Source organism: Thunnus thynnus, chromosome 4 (assembly GCF_963924715.1).
Source record: "Thunnus thynnus chromosome 4, fThuThy2.1, whole genome shotgun sequence".
In the NCBI taxonomy this organism is placed as follows: Eukaryota; Metazoa; Chordata; class Actinopteri; order Scombriformes; family Scombridae; genus Thunnus; species Thunnus thynnus.
In genome coordinates, this window is record NC_089520.1 from 23,869,449 (window position 1) to 23,887,389 (window position 17,941).

The window sequence follows — 17,941 nt, forward strand, 5'->3', positions numbered from 1 at the left end:
TTATGTGTGTGTGTTTTTTTTTGTTCAGTAGTCTATAGGAGTTCATAAGGATTGGGACTCGTGGGGGTTGGTTAATAACTAGGTCTCAGGCTCACAGGAGAAAACCACTGGGGAAGTAAACCACAACCCTTTTATCCAAGCAATGAAATGCAGTGACAATAGCTGACAGTTACTTTTATTACCATTTTAACGGTGTCAGTGAATCAGCTGACAGCCAGAGACCTGCTCTGCAGTGTGGATGACAAACTGGATCATGTCCTTGAATTGGTTTGGAGTTATGGCTATATCAGACTCAAGAAATCAGACTCAGGAATCAAGAATGATTAGGACCAGTACTGTCTGCTAGACAGCAAGACTCAGCTTTAGGGAAGACATCTGACATCAATACTGTTACAGATCAGATAAAATAAAAACACTCAGACTGGGCTTTGTGATTTAAATTCAATCTGTTTTATTCAAGCAATAGGCATTTGGGCAAAAGAGTAGAATTGCACTTATTTCCAAATGCACCCCCAGTAGGTAGACATAAGCAAGGCTTGGAAGTTAGAGAGTCTCACATCTCTGGTGTAGACAGGAGAGGATGATGATAATTCCACTAATCTGTGATAAAAGGCTGGCCTGTAAAACATTTTCAGTGGCCTTTGAAAACATTTAACGATCTCCTTAATGGCTACAGCTTGACTACATCTATATAAACATAAAAATTTATCAAAAGTCCATATTTGTGTTAGTGTTTAATTTTGTTACCAAAGCTTGTGATAGTATCATGCATGCACTTGAAGGCCAAATAACAAATAACTGTTAGTTTGCAGTAATCAAAGAAAATAAGAAATTCCAGAAAGTGTGATGTTAATGTACAAGGACAAAGTAATCCCAAACTGTTTTGATTAAAATACATTTCTTCTAATAAGATGGAAGCAACAGCAGGGTATGTAATCATTCAGTGTTGGCATAATACATCTCACACTGTCATTGCCCGACAAAAGTTTTTCTCCACACTCCAACACCCATGATGCTCGGCAGCAAGTGAGCACAAACACAAAAAATACTTAATAGTCTCCCTAAGATTAATTTTACATATAATAATTTGCAAAAAAGCTATTATTAAAGGATAATACAACTAAAATAGCACACTTAAGTCCTTTGTATTGATCAAATAGGACACATGCCAGTGTGACTATACAGAAGACTTAATTGAAGGTTAATAAATTCAGCTGAATAAAGCAAACAATACAGCCTTTGTTTGGAAAGTCAGATCATTCAGAAGGCACAACTCTTAAACTGGCTGGTATATTTGATCAATAAGGTGTGGCTGTATTTTTGGTTGTTCTCCATTGGAGAAACCTATTAAGGCATCTGTCTAAAACTACAATTCCTTACTTTTTTGTGCGTGTGAATGTGTGTGAATATGTCACAAAGGCACACTTTCTGGCACATCCTGGAGAGCACCTAATTAGATAGTGATGATAATTCACCACGGTCTAGACCCAGTGTATCACTGTTTTTTTTTTTTTAAACATTATGGCAGTTTTGTCATGCTGTGAGACTGTTGGTCTTAGCCTATAGGCACTTAAATACAAGCTCATACTAGCTTATACTGTACACCAAATCCTACCTGAGAGGATGGACATGGACAAGTATGATAAGGTTCAACAGTGTGTTCCTGATAAGCTTCTTTGTTGTCAGGTGACCGATGAAATACCTCTTTATTAAATCCAAAATCTAATATCTTAAACAGAGACGTCAATCAGCGCTCAACCATGTGCATAAATAAAATAAGGCATTGGATCCCACTATTCCCAAGTCAACTGTAACCATTTGAAAAATAACAGACCAGCAAATTTTTAAAAAATGAGGAGAAAATCCAAAATATTGGTGTTACACACTAAAGAGTCAAAATGTTTGCATGTTGGAAAGGAGTATCTCTTCAATGATACGCAGGGTTACCGTTACAATGAAAACAAACCAAGAACAGAATATCTTCAAAGGCACGTCTCTTAGCTTGGCACACAAAATTCAATGGCTATTAATAAAACATAAAAAAAAGAAAGTATAAGTTGAGGAGAGTTTACAATGATATTCTTCACTTCTAGTCCTGAGGTTGGACAATGTGTGTATTCTTTGTCATACAGTCTATCATTCATTATTTTTAATTTTGAATAGGCTGGGGCCTTGGCTGCTTATTTCCCTATATGACACCATCCTGAGAGAGTGATTTAGTTGAGTGTGGGTTTCATTATCAACCTGTTTCTCTATGTATGTGTCTGTTTTCTTTGGTATGTGGAATGGTACTAATACAAGCTGAATGGCTGGTATGGTGTAGTAAGGCTGGGTAAAACTGTGGTGCTATGGCAAACCTTTACTCAGGCACACGTGCAAACACACCCACGCACAGGCAAAGGCACACACACATACGCACATGCGTACACACACACACACACACACACACTCACACACTCACACACACTCACACACACTCACACACACTCACACACACTCACACACACACACAGAGGGCAATTCAGGACAAGGAATGAAGAAACCCCCCACAGGAGGGGAAAAATGTTGTGGAGCTCAGTAGCCAGTAATCATGTGACCTCTTCCTCTGAGACATTAATTATGCACATTGCTACTCTCTTCTTCTTCATTGTTTCCTCCACTCCTCTTCCTCTTCATGTTGCCGTTTTACGAGTAACTCCAAACTGAGAAAGAAGTTGGTAAGAACTTTGTGAATACTTTTAGACAAAAGACTTAAATAAACTGATTAGTTTTACCAGTTAAACCAGTAAAGTCTAAAAATAAAAATAGCAAAAGTACCTCTAATCTAAATACATGATCAACATACAGTACCAGTCAAAGGTTTGGACACACCTTCCCATTCACTTGAATGAGAAAGTGTGTCCAAACTTTTGACTGGTATTGTATATAGACATCAACAACAATCCAGATCAAACTAAAAGTAATTATATATAAACTGTTACACTTTATAGTTAAAGCTTCGAGCACTAACTCATTAAAATCCTAGAGATTCTTTAGATTATCTGCAGTAACACAATATTCAAACAAAAGTACGCAACAAGCAACGCTCACATCACGACCTTCATTAACCACAGGCTTGATACTCACTAATAATGATGATCACGATGATCACTATGACAGCTATCAGGATGGCCCACATCTGCAAAGGGCAAAAAGGTAAAGCACAACATTCATTAACTGGAGCCAGGATATCTGTTATTCAAGAAACGTCTGCTGTCATTTTGAAAATATATGCTATTTGTTTAACAATAGCAGATTTTATTTGTATTTTTGTTTCACTTCAGTTCACTATTGTAAGTGATAAATGTATACTGTATAAGTGTAGTCAAACAATCTAATTCAGACAGGTTCCAGCCTAGTGGTTTCTAGTTTGAATAAAGCTCACTTAAAATCAGTTAGAGCAGTTACTTATTTTCATTTTAAGTGGGGAGGAGGAGGAGGAGGGGTGTGTTTTTGAACCAAACTGTGTTTAGGCACCTTGCAGTTCTTCCACCAGTACTTTCTTTTCAGTTTAGCAGCACTGGTCTCGAACTGGGAGGCACCAGCCTGCAGTGCGTCTGCTCTGTCATCCAGTTCAGATAGCTTCTGGTCACGTTCCAGCACTTTGTCCACATTGACACGCATTATATCCACCACCTATTCACAAATGCACACAAGAACAAAACAAAAACAAACAACACACTTGCTTTAATGTCATTACTTTTTAACTGCCTGTCCCTTAATATACTGAATCTGAATGTAGAGCAAAACTCATTCATGATCAATACAACACTCCCTAAATTACATTTTCAGAGTCAGATATTACATAATCAATTCTTTCATAATTAATACAGAGCAGTGGAAAAGATATATTGTATATACAGCATGGTGACATCAATGTTTAAAGGTCTTAATCTCCACAACTGTTACCTAACAGAACCATCAGTCATGGAAGAACACACACCTTACAGGGTAATAACTATATACTCTACACTGTAAACATCTGAGCTAAATAACAGAGTTCACCTAGAATCAGACAAGCGTGCATGTGCCTACACACAGTATCAGAGGGTACACATAACCCACATGTTCCACTGATCCACAAACCCCTCCGCTGCCCCGCCTCTCAGACAGAGCAGCAGGGTGGAGCGGAGTGTGTAGGCCCATGCACTTCTTACATAACCATGGAGACAGTGATTATATAAACTCCAGGCAGCCAATCGGAGGCTTTGTGTTACAGGCTAAGGTTAAAGTCCTCTGTAGGAGGGGCCAACCTCAAGGGGGCCACAACTGAAAAAGAGAGGGGGATTAAGGGTGAGACCACGGGAGGGGTGAGACTTGGCAGCCACCTTTTCCTGGTGGCCTCGCTGACATGGTTTTGAGTATGATTTCTAAAATCCGGACAAGAAATGGCTTTTACTGAATGTTCTCTGGCATGGGCACTGACATGTGGAGGTAGAGCGTTTCCACATTGTGGTGATTCATGACAGTGCTGCCAAGGGTTATGCAAGTCTCTGCTCGAGACAGACATTAAGGAACTAGGGAGCCACACAGTGTGTCTGAGGACAGTGAGTGAGTGGGGTTCAATAATAAGAGCGGGTTAGGTGAGGGAAATTATGTACGCTGGGAAAGGTAGACTAGTTAGAATTTTTTGGACACAAGTTTAAAAATGACACCCACTTTGAGACATGGCCAAATTTAATGGACTCGTAATAAGGAGCTTACTACAAATATGATTAAAAACTGCTATTAAAATCTGTGTATTTTTAATTGCAATGTATGCACGGATTGAGATTATTATAAATGTAGGAAAATACACGCTTTAACTGGGCCACGTAGATCAGTAATCAGAGTTAAAAGAATCATACCTCATCCACCTGGGCCTGCGTCTGCTGCAAGCGCCTGTTGCTCGACGCTCCGCCAGAACCTTCTGGACCGGTGGCTGACCTGGTGAAATGATAAGAATTTAGTGCAGACATGAGTGTCCTGTAACATTCCTCAACAAATGTATTTTGTATATCATGTCATTCAATCGCCATCTAAAATGTCAAGTTATTAATATACAAACTGCTGGTGACTCTTAATAAGTGGAAACAGCCAAACCACAATCGCAAAAATACATTCTTATCACACTACAGCCTCTGGTCTATCGCACAGCTACCTATCAGTGTCAAATCACAGTCAAAGTCGCTGTGAATAAAACAAACAAAGTGATGAATACACACTCGTGACATCATAAATTCATTTCAAGGAGCAGTACATCTGAAAATTAAATTACAGTCTAATCTTTAACCTGTATAACTGAGTCATATAACATGCCAAACAGTCCTGCTGAAGCAGGCAGCAGTGTCTTGAATCTGAATCGTCAGCAGTCATCTTTGTTAGTATCTTTTTTCTTCTATTTTTGTCGTTTTGTCAGTAAAAAAAAATAGTTTAGATAACACAGATTAATACAGTAACAGTCAGTATTAAAAATGAAAAAAAAAATCCCAAAATAAATAATGCAGAAATTAAGACAATAAATATATTTAGTATTTCATCATCCCTTTGAAAAACAGCACCATGTAATTTTGGCAATTAAATCATTGAAAACAAACAAACAAACAATTTCTAAAAATTGTGAAACCTTGTTTTAAAAGACATCTTGAGCTTCTCAGGCAAAGAAAGTGGTCTCTGTCAGAGGTAGATGTCTGCTACACAGCAAAACCTCCAATTTGAGGGAGTTCAAACATCGAGAGGAATAATTTTGCAATTACATGTTAATTACAAGCTAGAACACAGTAATGCATCCAAAACTCTGAAACTGCCTTGAGATCGGCTGGCTGTGCACACAAAAACATATACTATGGTTGAAAATTGCACTATTATCCATTAAATTGCTTGGTCATACAAGCCAGGACCTATTACTGCAGAAATCAACAGTTTGACACTTTTGGGAGAGAGAGGTGGGACATGTTATTTGTGTGCTTTATGTGAATTACTGATAATCAACTGCCATTAAACAAATTGGTGTGTTTTTACTTCACTTAAAAACACACCTTGGTATGTAAACATCTATCTGGTGGCAAACGTATGATCCCAAATAAAAATCATATGTTAACAGAGGATGGATAATATGAATACGGAGGTCACATTGCTACACAACAATACACTTAATGTGGCTGCTCCAAGATTCACTGCAGGATTAATGCTTCATAACAGTCAACTGGTTGACAAAAGAGGGCTGGTTTAAAAACACATGGAAAAAAAATGAACAGCTGCGCAACTTGGATATGACGTCATGCTCTCGTTCTTATTTCCTTAAGTTTGTTCTTTAACTTAGAAAGACCATTCTAAACAAGGACACAAGCATCAAGCATGGAAACTGGAGCATGGAAATTGTATATGTTTATTTTATGTATATTATTTATTTAGGATTCCTATATTTGATGTGCATACTTTGTCCCAGCAGCCCATTTTACAGTGGTTAGCTACTGCCACCCTCTGACATGAGACAGCATTGCTCTGTAGTGACCTCACTTACATCAGATAAGAGAGCAAGATGAAGGAGTTACACCAGACTGTAAGAATTACACAGGTGTATGACTCAGTTTACCACATATACTCTCACTTGCTCACATTAGAAGACAGCCAAGACAGCTGTAGACAGAACACTCCTTTTCCTTTACATGTAAACCACTTATTGAAAAACAGCAAGCAGCCACTCCCATGTATACTTACTCACATGCAAACACACACACAAGACTTACCATGTTCAAAACATCCCTCATCATCCCTTGTGACAAACAAAGCTACAAATGAAATTACTTGGAGCTAGTGCTCTAATATCTCTTGGTAGTACAGAAGAACGGCACTTCATAGTTTCCAGGTTAAACCAATGAAAAGAAAATATGCTTATGTTAAACATACTGTATATTTGTTTCCAAAGTATAGTAGTCAGTGGGTACTTATAGATGAGGGTACAGAGTGCAGCATTTACAAAGGATTCATTTCTGGAAATTCTTGCTTAGTAAGTCCAGTGAATTAACAAACCCAAATCCTGCTTAGCCTAGAAACAGTATTAAGAAACATACAACAGATAAGGGAGCATACTATCAGTGCTTTGGCTTAGTATCAATATATGAACAATCCTGATATGCACTTCCACATGGTAAAATCACAAAACAAACCTATTTGTCCAACAGCTGGTTTGATCCTGCAACGTGAGAGTTACTGTAGAGCTAGACCGATTCATCAGTCAGGCCGATATATATTGGTCGCTATTCGCTTACTGCAGATACATGAGATTGTGATACGTGAGATTCACAGCCAGCCAGAGTATATAAACATCTCTGGGAATTTAAACAGTGACTGAAGCTGATGTCCCCTTTTAAATACATCTATATTTATATCTACAATTTAGATACTACAACTTACTTAAATCCAATAGTCTACAACAGAGGAACACAATTACAGTTAACTCAGTGGAAACTGTACTGGTGGATGCTTGTAAGCCAAACCTACTTCATTTCCTGAAGAAAAACAATCCATGACGTAAATCCTTCCAAAAGGAAGTTAAACACTAAACCCAAACAATGGTGAATAGGTGGACTAATTCTAAAAGATTATGCTCCCCCATTAGATACCTGAGCAGCCACAAGTTTAATCTATATTTCAGTTTTGGGGTATATAACATTCACTGGATGTTGGATGCTGGACGTGGCACACAAATTTATTTCCATTTGTATTCATTATTTTATGTTAGCTTAGAAGTGGTACTGTAAACTAAAAAAAAAACAACAACCTTAAAACCACACAAATCACCATCTTTTTAAAAACTGCAACAATCACACATTTCCTGCAGGTGGCACATATGTCAAAATGTTCCTTGCATGTAGATGGCACCTTTCATGTCTGTATCTGCACTGGTTTTAAAACTGCTGCTCCTATTCGTGTCCTTGACATTTGGTGACACAGGTTGGACTAGAACTGCAGGTCCAGAGGTGGAGGTGTGCAGTAGTAGATGCTGCAGCTATGCAACTAGATATATTCGCTGGACCTAATTTCAGGTGCTTTGATTTCATAAGTCAGTGTCATTAACATGGAAACAAATTACCCTATAATGTGTACTACCAAACCAAATGAGAAATAACACATAAATCTGCATCAAAGTGCAGCTTTTAGCTCATAGTTTTGGTTTTCCTGAATACTGAATAACAGTTATTTTTTTGAAACGGACCAAGAGAGTGGAGAGTCTTACTCTAAGTAAACAATTTAGCTTACTGCATCACATCATTTCAATGAGGCAGTTAGCAGCTAGCTTTCTACTGTACTTGTCGAGCATAAATGACTGACATCAGCAGTGGGAATCTCCCTGTTACTCTCAGCATATCAAATTATTGTTTTCAGCATTTCATCTTAAAAGCTCTAAAGCCAAGTCTCCAAGATTTAAAATTATGAGAAACGATAGATTGTCTCATCAATCTGTGAATTTAACATTAGCTCAGGCAGTAAAGTGTAGTATATTATTTTTTGGGATATCGACAGTATGTCGTGGGTTTCAGTCAGATATCTTTATGTCACATGTATCTGTCAGACTTACCAACTGTTTCATATTATTGCCATAAGTGCACAACAATAAAGTTATCAATAAATACTGTCACTTTTTAATGCCATGATCATCATCATTATTATTATTAATAACCCTTGTTTTTAGCTTTGAAAAACAAGGTTTGCTTTGAAATGAACCTTTCTGTGGCTGAACAAAAAAGGTTGCAAGAAAAAATTCTTATGTACAGGATAAGTTCTCAATTTGTTTGATACTGTGTAGACCATTACATGCATATGGTCAGGAAAATTGCAATAGGCCTTTTTTCACAGTAGACATTTTGACATAATAAAGCAGGAAAAGCACAGGTGTAACCAATATCATTAACGAATGCTCAGTTCCACTTAAGTGTATCAATGAGCCATGCTCTCATTACATTAACTGTTGCTTTCAACCTTTAACTGACAGACATCAGTGGCAGATTAGATCAGCTGTAGCCAATTAAAATTCATTTTGTAATGGCTAAAATGAAAGGTTTGTCTGCTCTCTGGTAAATGTGCTCTTTGCAGTCGTTGTCTGTATTTAGCCAAAGACTGGAGTGAAAAGGCACATCACTATGTAACACCAATGTGAGAAGACGGTGTGTTTTGGTAGTTCAGCAGGGACCAACAGAGTAGCGACTCTTCTCTGGAGAAATGATCCCGCTATTATCACCTCACAGCAATGTAAGAATCTCCCAGTTGAACTTTGATTCTTATCATGTCACCATTTTAATCTGATCATCTTAATAGTTCTGAATCAGCACTGTCAGTATCTGGAGTAAGTAGCCTAGTTAGTGAAGTACAGTAGGCAACTGCTGTTATTTGAATATGTCAGATACATATATTTAACATTTTATATATAATGCTGCTCATGTCATTTTCAGGCTGTAGGTCCAGGTTGTGAACATTAGTTAGTCTGCCACTAAAAACTGTAGTTCTTCTGCATTCTCAGCAAACACAAGGTGACTCAACATCTTTAAGTTGAAGTTGTTTTAGCCTTTAGTTGCTTGCAAATGTTGAAAACTAATAAAACTCAACGGATTTGAAAGGATTCGGACTTTGACTTGTCACAACAGAAAACGCACAGGTGTATTTAATAATGCATTAATAACATGAAGACTCCATTTACACACCCAAGTAAGCCGTGCGAAGTGAGCGAGCTTACACAATACCAGGGCCCTAAAATTGGCTGACATAAATGGACTGCAGTTTTGTTATTAATCACACATTTCCTGCATTTACATGTCAAAATGTCTGCCATGTAAAAGGCTTACTGACGGCCACTTTGGTTACAGTCATGCTTGTTAGTAGAGTCTTAACGTAACTACAAAGTCACTATGTTTAGGTTAAGACCTCTGAATTTCTCCATTTAAAATAAATTGTGACTTGATTTTCTGGAGACACAAAAATGGTTAATTTTGACATTTATATAATTTTCACTGAATATCCATCTCACCGTGAATACATCAGGGCTTCACTTTTTATGTAACGTCCCTCCCTTCTCTTAAAACCCTAGCATTGTAAGACATGTGAACAGATGTAAAATAAACGGTCTATAGTTACAGCAATTACATGACAAAATGCATTTTAGGAGTTAATTTTATTCAGATGTTTTTATTTTTATTTGTTCGTGAAAATGCGTAATGCATAGGTCCACAAATGCTTGCCCCATGTCATACATCCATTCTCCATGCCTCCATCCAAACTGTGACTAAACAACCTAGGTCTTCCTGACCATTTCTTCCAGGAAAAGTAATAAAAATAAGTTTGTCCACTATCATCCTGTAAAGTATCAATTACTACTTATTTATCAATTCCAACAGAAAAAATATTGAGATATATGAATTTTTCTATACCCGTAGTTCTTCTACTGCATTGTAGAAGTGAAGAAAATACTGTCAAGCATGCAAAATTAGTTGGTTCAGATCATGTGTTGAGTAACGTGTGCTGTGACTGTATTGTGTGTCATACTGTTAGCCGACTGTATCACATAGTGCTGAAGAGTGTCAACATTTTGACTTTGAAATCCTGATGAGTGACAATCTTCCATAAAATAAGTCATGTCATCATCAAATAATGTCTGTCCATTATCGATTTAATCAAAGTATTGCTCTATTTCAGGATGGACATGGGAAATGTGGGTTGCAAGCTTGACTGCGGCCTAGACGTTAATAGTTCAGCTCTGGATATCTCCCCGTGACTTATCACTAACACATAGTTCAAATGCCTCATGGCTATTTTATACCTGGAACTAGGGCTGCAACTAACAATTATTTTCATTATCAATTACTCTTTTGATTATTTTCTCGATTAATCGATTAGTTGTTTGGTCCAGAAAATGGTATGATGATGATGACAAACATTCTTTCCCAAAGCCCAAGATGTCGCCCTCAAATGTCTTGTTTGGTCCCGACCAACAGTCCACAACCCAAAGATATTCAGTTTACAGTCATAGAAGACTAAAGAAATTAGAAAATATTCAGCATAAACCAGACAATTTTGACTTTTTCTTCACACAAAAAAAGCCTCAAAAGTATTAATCCATTATCAAAATAGTGATTAATTGTATACTACAACTACAACTAATTGATTAATCGACTAATCCTCGCAGCTCTAACTGGAACTATCTTCGGCAAGAATTAACATTGCCCAAACAATTACTATGCAATTATGGACATGTTTCTATTGGTGTTTTAAAAAACACTCTGAAACACAGAAGTTCTTGGTTTGCATCTTTGCATTTAGACTTCCTGTGTAGTGTGGTGTAGTGTGGTGTAGTGTGATGTGGTGGGGTAGGGTGGGGTGGGGTGGTGGAAAAAAGATGAATTAGTGGGGGAGGTAACTACGACTGGGGAAACAAGGTAAATTTTAGAAGAAATAAGGAATTGGCTTGTTCTGTCTTCCTATTGCAACGAGACCAAAGTTCGACAAACAATGACTGATAAAAACAAAACATTACTCAGTCCTACTTACACCACTTTCAATTGTTACCTGCTTATTTATATACAAAATAAACTAACAACGGATAAATTAGCCATCAAAACATGTCCTGTTTTAAGTTGACATGTTGCCACTACTTGTAACGTTACTTTGCTGAAACTATAGTGAACAATTGCAAAATTTACAACCACAACTACTTAAACAACGCTTGTATTGAGCTGGATGTGGGCTAACGTTATATACGTAGTTAGTAGCTAGGAAAACTAACCCAGAGAGCAGTTAGCTTCTCACCACAGCTCAGGCAGCTGCGGACGTTGGACAAGCCTCCCATGTATTTATTTATTTATTTATTTTACTGTAATTGTCTACTTAACTAGCACTAAAACACTGACAAAGTTTGTTTTAGAAAAAGCTAGCCAGCTCTAATTTAACGCTGCTACAGCTAGCTTAGCGTCCCAGCACTTGTTGCATGCTAATAGCAAAGTTTTGGGCGTTGCTGTGATCCAATTTCACCAAACTACCCGGAAGGTCGCATACGTCAAACAAACTTGACCAAGCAACATTTAACTTAAAAAGTAAACGTTGGTAGAAACATTATAGACTTACATCGTGAAATGGAAGATCCTTAATCGACACCGCCGCTGTTTCTTGTCTGTAAGCTAAAGCTAAAGTGTCAAGCCGTAACTGTTACTGCCGTTGGTTGTTATGTTGCCTTCCGGTACTATGGGAAATAGGAAAACTAAGGTGTATGTAATATATATCATATACTGTATATACGTATATAATTTTCATTCTTTAAAAAAATATATTTCCATGTTTTATTCTCATATTTGTAATGTATCTTAACGTTCTGTCATTGTATGTGTTTTAAGCTGTTTTTTTAAAATGTCTTTCTTATTCTTAATGTTTTTGTACATCACCTTGAGTTACAAATACTGTATGAAAACCTGAATTGCAAAGCTAACTTCTCTCTTTACACAAATTCCTATTCAATTTATAAAAGTAGCAGTTAAAGTTTGTACATAAAGGATTTAGGGCTTTAAAAGTTGGAGTTTACGGTGAGTACTTGAAGGCAACATTAAAGAGGCAGTATCCTTCCGCCTGTCTGTGAATAGCTGCAATTATTAACACATAGCACCAGATTATAACATTAAAGGGAGCCCATACTTGAAAATATCGCAAGATATTACGACAGCCATTAAGACAGAAGAGTAACGCCTCAAATCTGTGTATTTTCACCCCTCATTCATTTCACTGGTCTTCTGTCCAGTAAATAGGCGAGGAGAAAGCGACCATCAAAGCCCGTGATCAGCATGTGACATGGGAACGAAAACTTTACATTGTATACTTTCACCCACATTTATTTCACAGCATTAAATGGCTAAATTTGAGCGACAGGACATATCTTTATTTAACGTAGTTATTTGAAGGACAAAAGTGTATTTATATAGATTTAGTTTTTTAAAAATTTGAAACACTTGGAGCATGAAACCGCTGAACCATAGTGTGTGTGTGTGTGTGTGTGTGAATGTGTGTGTGTGTGTGTGTGTGTGTGTGTGTGTACTGCGCCCAGTCTAATTCATAAATAGAAACTACATAGACAATAATGTTCTTTGTTTGAGAGAACATCCAGAGTTCACGAATACATAATTAAAGCTACAGGCTACAGGTCAGGACAAGATCTGTGTTAGTTTCCTGTGTCAGGGAGTTGTTTCCTAAGAAGTGATGAATCAGTGGGCCAATAACTGAGCTAATGCTAATCTCCTGGATTGTTTTAACCCCTAGATGTACAAACTAACTTATATCAGTACAACACAACAACAACAGAGCAGAAAACAAGACACATAGGTCTAAATAGCAGAACACATGACAACATAGAGGCTTGTTCACAATCTTCAGAAACAATGCTCAACTCCAAAGAGCTAAATTATAAAATTTGTTCACACCCAATGACAGCAATAGCAAGTCATTGCAGTGCACAAAGATTAAAATGGGCTTCACAGTTACCAGATCTCAACCCAGGGGAAGGCCTCTGGACAGATGTGTTGGACTCTCCACCACCATCATCAAAACACCAAATGAGGGAATATCTTTTGGAAGAATGGTGTTCATCCCTCTAGAGACTTCTCCAGAGAATCTATTCCTGTGTTGGTGGCTCATGGTGGCCCAATGCCTTACTAACACACTTTATGTTACAGGTTACAAGGTTTTCCTTTCATTTGTCACCCATCTGTATCTGTCATTTACTACAAAAAGAGACAAAATTAGCAAACATACATATATTATACATTTATTAACATCTTCATGTAAAGCTTGCTGTTAAGAAAGATTAATTTGCACTAAACATGTGAACATAAACTTCATGGTACAGTAAGTCAAATATATTTTCAAATATCAGCTGTAATATACTACAAAATTAACATAATAATGTACTTTTTAAACTCTAGAAAGTAAGAAAATATACATTTAGATTTGGTTACATATTGAAACAGAATTTTCAATTATGTTTAAAACACTAGAGGCTTTTCTATTACCAACTCACTAACTCATCAAGCACTAAATGCTCTTGATATTATCAGCCTTTTTAATATTTTAACTTAAGGAAATTATGTATGCAAATTAAGCCTTGCAACAATTACCCTCTTAATTTAGCAAATCCTTTGTTGCAATTCCAAGTTTTAATGCTTTATATTTTAGTTTTATAATTATTTATGTTTCTATATATATTTCTTTGTTTTTCATTGATATGCAGTCAAACTAGGATGCTTTTTGGAAAGTCAAGCTTCCCTTAACCCAACAACAACATCACATCTTATGCTCTCCCACTTGGTCACATCCCAGATCCTTCATCCACCACAGCTTCTCTTCCAGGGCTCTGCTACGAAACAAAAGTGAAAAAACTGAACTTTTATTCATTCAAAACAACATTATGAAGTCAAGTCTAAACACAAAACTGTCACCACTTACATAGTTTATTCCAACCTGGGGAGCCCCTCCATTATACAGCAGGCTGGAACTCTCCTCCTGTGAATGAGGTTTTGTACTTTTTCATTACATACCACACTCAGTATACATAATACACAACAAAACAGGCTCTGATTTCCAATACTGTAGAACCCACGAGTTATTCTTTGTGGCAGAGGTCTCCACTCAAAACAAAAGGAGTTTATTGCTTTATGCAAAACAACATGTACCTAAATGTGCTACAGTGTGACAGAAATCCTTGTTGATCACATTCCACCTCTCTGCTGGCTTTCATGCTGGTCATCTGATATTAGCAACAGGTGCACTAAGTAACAAAGTCAATGTTAATGGCCTGCCTTCACTCTGTCTTCAGATTGCAAGCCTGGTATGTAAGAACAAGGTAATGGTAAATGCCTGAGTGACTTGGTTGATTGAGTTACACTTAATCCCTGTTGAACAGAGAAGAGTTTCTCAACTCTTAAGTTAAGACTCTGGACATGGTCTTTATTCATGATGTTTAGTTTCATGTGGACAGAATCTGCCTCTGTGCGGGGGACCCACATGAAAACGAAAATTTCCTATTGAGATTGTTACGGACATTTATAATTACACTTATTTGGAAAAATTAGAACCTGCAGAGAGGAATTCTGTGTGAAGTTAATTTATTCTAGTCTAGTCTTTGTTGCCTTTCACCACCACTCTGACTTTCCAACTAAAAAATAATCATATTAATTATCATCAGTGCAGCAGTTCCAGGTTTTGGATCTCAATATGTTCTGGTTTCTAGGAGGTTTGATTTAGGGAATAATAAATATAAGACTACATCTGTAAAATTTGTTTTCTGGTGCATCATTGCAATACTGTAGATAATTCTTTACTAGCACAGAATATGAAAGAAAGCACAAATAATGAGAACTTACATCCACCTCTATCAGCTCCCCAGCCTCACTGTCCTCCGTGCTGCAACCTCCAGGAAAACACTCTGATACACGCTTTGCTCTTATTTTTTGAAGGAAGTCAGATGCTGTTGATTTTCTTAGCAGTGCTACATTACATAAACAGATGACACAGAGACATTAATTTCCCAGATAATAGCTGATAGGTTGCATTATGTCATGAAATATCAGTGTTATTTCCAAGAAAGGCAGACTCACCACCCTCACAGATGTAGGTGACCACGAGCATCACAGTCAGCAGTGTTGCAGCCATGTCCTTATGCAGACTCTCCATATCTCACACACACTTGAGTGTTGTGGCTCCCTTTCAGCTCCTGGAACTTTGTCACAAAATCCCCACGCCCACCACCGTCCCAGCTGCATTCCCAAGGGGACGACGTGCGGGCATTGGATGTATTTGTATTGAGCAGTGGTGATAGGACAAATGTGTGTGGGAGTGTAGAGAATGCTCAAGTGATCAGAAAAATCTTTTGTGTGTTTGAATGGATAGCTGAAATGTATTTTAACATTTTAAAGGTCTATTTAAAATCTTAAAACTTTGTATCTGCTGTGATCAGAACATTTTCTTGCAATATGATGGGCTATGATTCGGTATGACTAAGGGGCATCTGAACAATAGAGAAAAACTAACTGCTGTTGTAGCATTTGGGTGCAGTGAGAAATGCCAGTTCTTTAGGTCATGAAGCTTTAAACACCAAACTGTGATGTGGTCTCAAAAATGTTCAAACAATCAATAAATTCATATAATAGTGTCTGAAAAGAAAATACAGTAACAAAAAAACACCAGTTAAGACATCACACAAACAACTGTCTTTTTCAACACAGAACATTGAACCATATCTGCAATTATTTCATGGTGCTAAAAAAAAACTGTAAATAAAATAAACCCATTATTTTAGGCAGTCTGTTCACTACTTCCATCGAGCCATAGGTTTACATACACATGGCACCTACTGTAATATTCTCCCTGGTCACACACCTTGAATAGAAAAACTTTGTTTGACAAATTCAATCTCAGCACGACTGCACTGATGTCGTTAGAGGCCGTGGCCTCAGTGAATGTGACCTGGACATGAGATCTGGAAATAATAGAAATGCCAAGTATGTTAAAGGACACTGTAACAAAGTCTGGAAGCTCTCTATGTCTCACATCTGCTTCCTGTTTTTGTACACTTCATAACAAAATAGGACTTTCACTTCATACTGACTATGGAGTAAGAACTATGTGCTTCTGCATATGTTCACCCAGCAGAAACAGACTTCTCTTGATTAGTGTACAACTTCATGATTATATGAGCAGAAGACCCTCGGGTGAAATCTGTACTCACTGCCTGGCTGTAGCCCTCATGTCTTCTAAATGTAATGTAAACTATGCTAATGTGATAGGTGAATCTTTTGAAGAGAAGCATAAGTAATTAAAAGTTGCATGAGAGTAATTGAAGTGATTTGCACACTGTTGACTGCGATGTATCTGAATATTGAAGAACTGTAAAGCTGTAAAGTAACACTCCAGGCATTAAAGCCTTGATACTTGATGCTGCTGCCACCCAGAGGTCATTTTGTTTATATCTACTGTACTGAGGGATCCATTCATGTACAGTCACTTACGTACTGTATGTCAAGGGACTTATTGAAGTATTCAAACTTTACAAGTCAAGTTACATAAGTGCATATAAAATATGTATATCTCACAGTATGATTTGTCATAATGCTGGAAAGCTTGGTATCAGTCATTAAGACATTATAACTTGATAATGACAATTGTGTCCTGATAAACAAATGTTGAGTTGAATTGGAACTAATATAGGCCTAATTATGAGATAATTATAATTGAACTATAAGCGAAATACATCATCACTGAATTTACACAGTGTTTTTTGGAAAGATGTGGTTTAGCACGTTTACCTGTCAGAGTAGCACTGGTTACTAACCCTGCAGAGTCCTAATGTGTTTTCTTTTTGAATGAGCTATAACTGAGACACCGGCTAAAATACAAAACCAGCAGTATTTGCTCTGAAGGAGCATTTTCTTTGTAGTTATTTAACTAAATTCACTCTTTGCTGTTTCTGTAACATTATTATTAGCTGATTATTATTCCATGGTGTTATGAATTACGCTGAATGAATTGTGCTGAATTTATAATATAAGTATGAAAAGTCGAGCCAGCCAGGAGTCGAACCTAGAATCTTCTGATCCGTAGTCAGACGCGTTATCCATTGCGCCACTGGCCCGATGCATATTTCTGTTATTCCCTCAATTCTGACTGACAGGATCTTTGATTCTCTTTATGGTAGAGCAGCTAATCAATGTATCAGCCGACCATACCACCAGCTGCACACAAAGAGAGCAGTTCTGTGCAGTTTTAATAATTAGGTCTACAGAATACAACAGCTAAGGAAAAATCAAAAGAAAAGTGACAATTCTCACTCCACTAACGGCCCTGTATCCTTATCTTGTCACTAGAGGGCGCCAAATGATCTTTCCTACATTTAATT

General features: G+C 37.3%; 1 protein-coding gene and 1 non-coding gene across 2 annotated transcripts; both read right to left on the reverse strand.

Annotated features, from left to right (window-relative positions):
• Nucleotides 1–427: 427 nt before the first annotated feature.
• vamp3 (vesicle-associated membrane protein 3 (cellubrevin)) lies at nucleotides 428–12,246 on the reverse strand. The gene is made up of 5 exons (XM_067587763.1): nucleotides 12,133–12,246; nucleotides 4,887–4,965; nucleotides 3,517–3,675; nucleotides 3,127–3,178; nucleotides 428–2,702 (listed from the first exon to the last, which is right to left on the reverse strand). Coding segments are annotated over exons 1-5 (309 nt in total). The 5' UTR covers nucleotides 12,135–12,246; the 3' UTR covers nucleotides 428–2,685.
• Nucleotides 12,247–17,604: 5,358 nt separating this feature from the next.
• trnar-acg (transfer RNA arginine (anticodon ACG)) lies at nucleotides 17,605–17,677 on the reverse strand. Its single transcript has one exon. It is a non-coding gene; the product is annotated as a tRNA-Arg (tRNA).
• Between the last annotated feature and the right edge of the window lie 264 nt (nucleotides 17,678–17,941).